This window comes from Austrofundulus limnaeus, unplaced genomic scaffold (assembly GCF_001266775.1).
Source record: "Austrofundulus limnaeus strain Quisiro unplaced genomic scaffold, Austrofundulus_limnaeus-1.0 Scaffold1510, whole genome shotgun sequence".
NCBI lineage: Eukaryota > Metazoa > Chordata > Actinopteri > Cyprinodontiformes > Rivulidae > Austrofundulus > Austrofundulus limnaeus.
The window spans coordinates 13106-17480 of NW_013953912.1; the positions used below are offsets into that span (position 1 = coordinate 13106).

General features: G+C 34.0%; 1 protein-coding gene across 2 annotated transcripts in view; it reads right to left on the minus strand.

Annotated features, from left to right (window-relative positions):
* Nucleotides 1-1393: 1393 nt before the first annotated feature.
* Nucleotides 1394-4375, minus strand: part of LOC106535625 (anoctamin-5) — a 35381-nt gene continuing 32399 nt past the window's right edge. For both annotated transcript variants that reach the window (XM_014032675.1, XM_014032676.1), the window contains 2 exons: nt 3489-3594; nt 1394-3411 (listed from right to left, as the gene is read on the minus strand). In XM_014032675.1, the coding sequence (XP_013888129.1) occupies nt 3184-3411; nt 3489-3594 (334 nt within the window). In that variant the 3' untranslated portion in view covers nt 1394-3183. The remainder of the gene's footprint in view (nt 3412-3488; nt 3595-4375) is intronic.

Sequence of the window (4375 nt, forward strand, 5' to 3'; positions counted from 1 at the left end):
GTTTTAAGTCAAGGATTCTGTAAGGAACTAGAAAAACTAAAAGTAAACCCCTTTGCGAATTTTTCTTATTTGTGGGTATTTGTCGCCACCTGGTGGTCATAAATATACTTCTTTTCTAGACGTTTTCAAAACTTTGTTTTAATAATTCTTTGGAGATAATTATTGTTTTTTTTATTGATTTTGAAGTTCTGTTTAAATACATTTTCTGGGTTAAAGTGTGTGTAAATAMTTCTGAAGTCAAATATATGTTTTTGATTGGTTTGTTGCAGTTTTTAGTTGAAAGAATGAAGCATTTTTGTGCTCCAGTGTTTCTATCCAACCATCTGGAGCTTATCTGCTGCAGTCAAAAGGCGAGTACACCCTATTATTTATGAATTTATAATAAATTACTGAACATGACTAGTTTGAAGTCTGGTTCTGGTTTGCTGCTCTCTCTTTTATGATCAGTCACGAGCTGAGAACAGATTTTATGAGAAGTAAGAAAGTTTTTTCTGTTTTCAATGCAATAAGCATCAGGGTTTTTTTAAATCCATCCTATAAGGCTTCCATTTCAACCTCTAAAATGTTTTTTTTGTTGTTTTTTAATAAAAAGAAAATAATGATTTGTAATCTTTGACAAACAAGCCAAAGGGATATTTGGAAACTTGATGATTGATTGATCATTTGATTGATCCATCTTCATAACTACAAGATCTTAAAAACAGATCAATTTCGAACTTTACAAAGTATCTTTTTCTACCTAATGAGCATTGCTTGTTTTAGTCAGTAACACTTTTAAACAAATCCAAAAGATGACAAATTTGAGTAAACCAAGTGAAATGGAGATTTTAAAGTTGTTTTAACAACAGAAAAGTTCACCCAAGGTCAACCCAATGGGAACAAAACTTTAAAATAAACTTTAAAATATATTTTGATGACTTCAAGAAGTATGACGGTGAAAGAAATCTCTGTTCTGTTGTGGAAATAACTTTACAAAGTTTTGAGCAGTGAAATTTTTAACCTAAAAAAACAGCCCCATGAGACTGTTCACCACTGCTTTCCATTTTTAAGACCTGTCTGAAAACTTACTTTTACTCATTGGCCTTTAACCCAACTAAGACTTGATTTTACTTAATTTTAGTGATTTTATGTTTTTATCTTATTTATTTTCATTTTACTGATGTACAGCAATTTGTTCAGCTGTGGTTGGTGTTAAAGTGCATTATAAATAAAGTTGATGATGAAGTTGATGCTTTAAGACTGCAGTAAGTTGTAAAACTGTTGTCCTCTGAAGAAACTAAATGTATCAYTCTGGGTCAAATCGTTTCAGAATGACTGATTTCTGATTTTATTTGTATTTTTCTTACAATAAATCATTTTTTTTTGCAGAAAACACGAGTAAAAATACAACAAATATCTTTAGTTGAAGATTTATCTCMTGTTTGTTTATTCTGAACAGTAAGAGCTTACATTAAATACTAAATATTCACACATCAATTACAGCACAAAACAACAGAAGATACATTTCAAACAAACAGCAACAGATAAGAGACAAAGATTGCACTCAGCCAGGACACTTAAACAAGTAAACAGATGTTTAAGGCATTTGATTGTTCAGTAGATCATCATGCAGCATGCAGGATCACATTCCAACCCTCAGAACACATCTGGAAGCATCTGGAGATTCTGGAGCCGGGTTTAGATTCGGACCGTCAAAGAAATCCTGCTTGGCCCGACAATCCTTCCCTTAAGTCACATATCGGTTTGAGCGAAAATACAAACATCTGAATAATAAACATTAAAGGAAATATTGACTTATAGCTGAAAAACAAGTAGCAGTTTTCATTTTCTCCCATTCCTCACAAAAACAATACTTTTCTTAAATAAATCGCAGGATAATTCTTCATCATGACCACGATGTAAAGTATAAAACTAAAAAAAAGGACTGATGTGATGTTAAAACAAGAATGATGGAGAAGCTCTGAACTGTACAGAAGCTGATCAATGAATAAATTACACATTTAAAAGTGTTTATTCTAGAAATATACAGCAGAACAAGCTTCATAGTGTCAACCTGCAACTATTTCACATAAAAACAGCTGAAAGTTGCATGCATCCCCATTTTTTGAGAGTAAACTTTATAATCCCATCAGAATGTAGAAACACTAATAATCTGAGACATAAAGTAACATATGCTGATTATTAGGAGTAAAGAGCGAAAACTGTAAAATCTGGTAACATTTCTCAGATATATTTTGTTTTCAAATCTGACAGTCTAGAATCAAGCTGCCAACGAGACAAAAATCTGCAGCTGCTCACAAAAAATAAAATAAAACCACATTTCTGATTGTTACAGATTCGCTGCAGAATGGAGGTACTTGGTTTCAAATGCACATTTTTTAAAAACCTGACAGTATAGCCCTGCTCCAAATCAGTGAAGCACTTTGAGCCCTCTGTAAAGACCTCTATAAATAAATGTTGATTGAATATGTGGCACAATATTAAAAAGATAGTTCAGATTTCTTGAAGTCAGTGGAAAGATAAAAACATTTAGTTTGGAAAAATAGTTCATTTCTGTCTGGACTGAAGAGCTAACGGCTAGTCTGAGTGTTTCGGCTGTTTTTAAACATCAGCTTAAACATTTCATTGAGATTTATGCAAACACATTTTTTTTAAATCTGTATTTGTGATTTCACATTTAATCCAGCAGTAATGTTATGATCATCCTGCAGGAAGTGCTACAGTAAGAAAACAATCTGTTTTAAAACAAAAATCCACTTAGGTTAGCTTTTAGCGCTTCATTCTGCTCAGAATTAAACTAATGTATTTATTCAAACTGAGGTTCATCAAAAAGATATCTGCAACAGGTAAGATATTCACTGCACTGTTTCAACTCAATTATCTTTAAATCTGAGTGTTTATTCTTCAGTTTTATAAATACTTCTTCACATTTCCATTCAGCACATTTATTTCCATATATAAATCAGTGCTTTTATATTTTGACAAAATCAAATAATTGACATGATTCTCCTGCAGTTTGTTTTATCTGACACGTCTGTTTGGACCCTATAAGAGCACCTCTTGGTAAAGTATTAAGGTCTATTTACATGTAAAGAACTGACATTTACAGTTTAATAACWGGAGCCCTTGCAGGAAAAAAACAAACTGAAACAGAAATATTTTTGGCGGGAAACATGGGAAGCGTCAGGTGAGGCACTCGGAGAGCATTTCATGCTTGTCAGGCGTCAGCGTCAGGTCCGAGCGCGGCTCTGTGATGAAGCTGGCGCTCAGCTGCAGTTTGAGCTTCTCCACCTCGTAGTTGTGCAGGTACTCCTGGATCAGGAAGCGTTCTCGCCTGATTCGCGCCTTCACCTCTGACGGGACGTCTGGGATCAGCCACGCCACGAAGAACTTCACCACAAAGACCACGTGCTGCGGGAACAACACACCGTGGATGACCCGACGCTGATTTATTAATCCGGTGCGAGGATGAAGCTGGGTTCACTTACCTCCATGATAATAATGAAGGCCATCTTGGCTGCCAGGATGTGCCAGAACTGCATGGTGTGCGTGTACTCCCTCTCATGGCCCGGAGGGTAACGGTAGTCCCGATATCTACACAACACAACAAGCAGTGCAGGAAAATGACTAAAGGAATAGTATATAATGTATTTTTAGTTTGTATTCTGTATGTTTTTCTGGGTTCTTGTTGTATTTATTGGTCATAATTCCAAGATTTCTTCTGTTTAGTTAAAAAAAATACCACATTAAAATCAAATGACTATAATGATTAGAGCAGAGTTGGATAGTAAGTTGTTACATTTTTTTTTACAATTTTAGAATTTAATCTTAATTTGATGTTTTATTATGTTTCATTTTATCTTTCCACCATTTTTACTTTGTTAATGATTGTACAGCACCTTGTGAATATATTTCTGTGAAAGGAGCTTTATAAATAAAACTTTACTTACTTACTTACATGTCAATACGGCTGGTGTTATTTGAACTTGTACTTTATGGTAAAATTATATGTAAACACTGCGTAATGAGAAACTATTAGTGATATAAAGTTTAATAAAATAGTGTTCACCTGAAGCAACAGTATATTTGGAGGTTGGAGCAGTTTACAGACAGCAGCTATTCCCTTTAGTTTTAGCTGAGTTTGGACTATTAGATAGATTATCAGTCCTATCAGGATTAAACTTTGTTTCTTTAATGTGAGGCCACTCAAACACCTAGGTACAACAGGTAAGATGCTAACTGTTCATATCTTTAGCACAAAACCCCATTTCAAACGTGTTGAACTAATCACTGCATAGTTTATACAGCAGGTAAAATAAGTATTGAACATGTCAGCATTTTTCTCAGTAAATATATTACTAGAGGTGCTAATGAC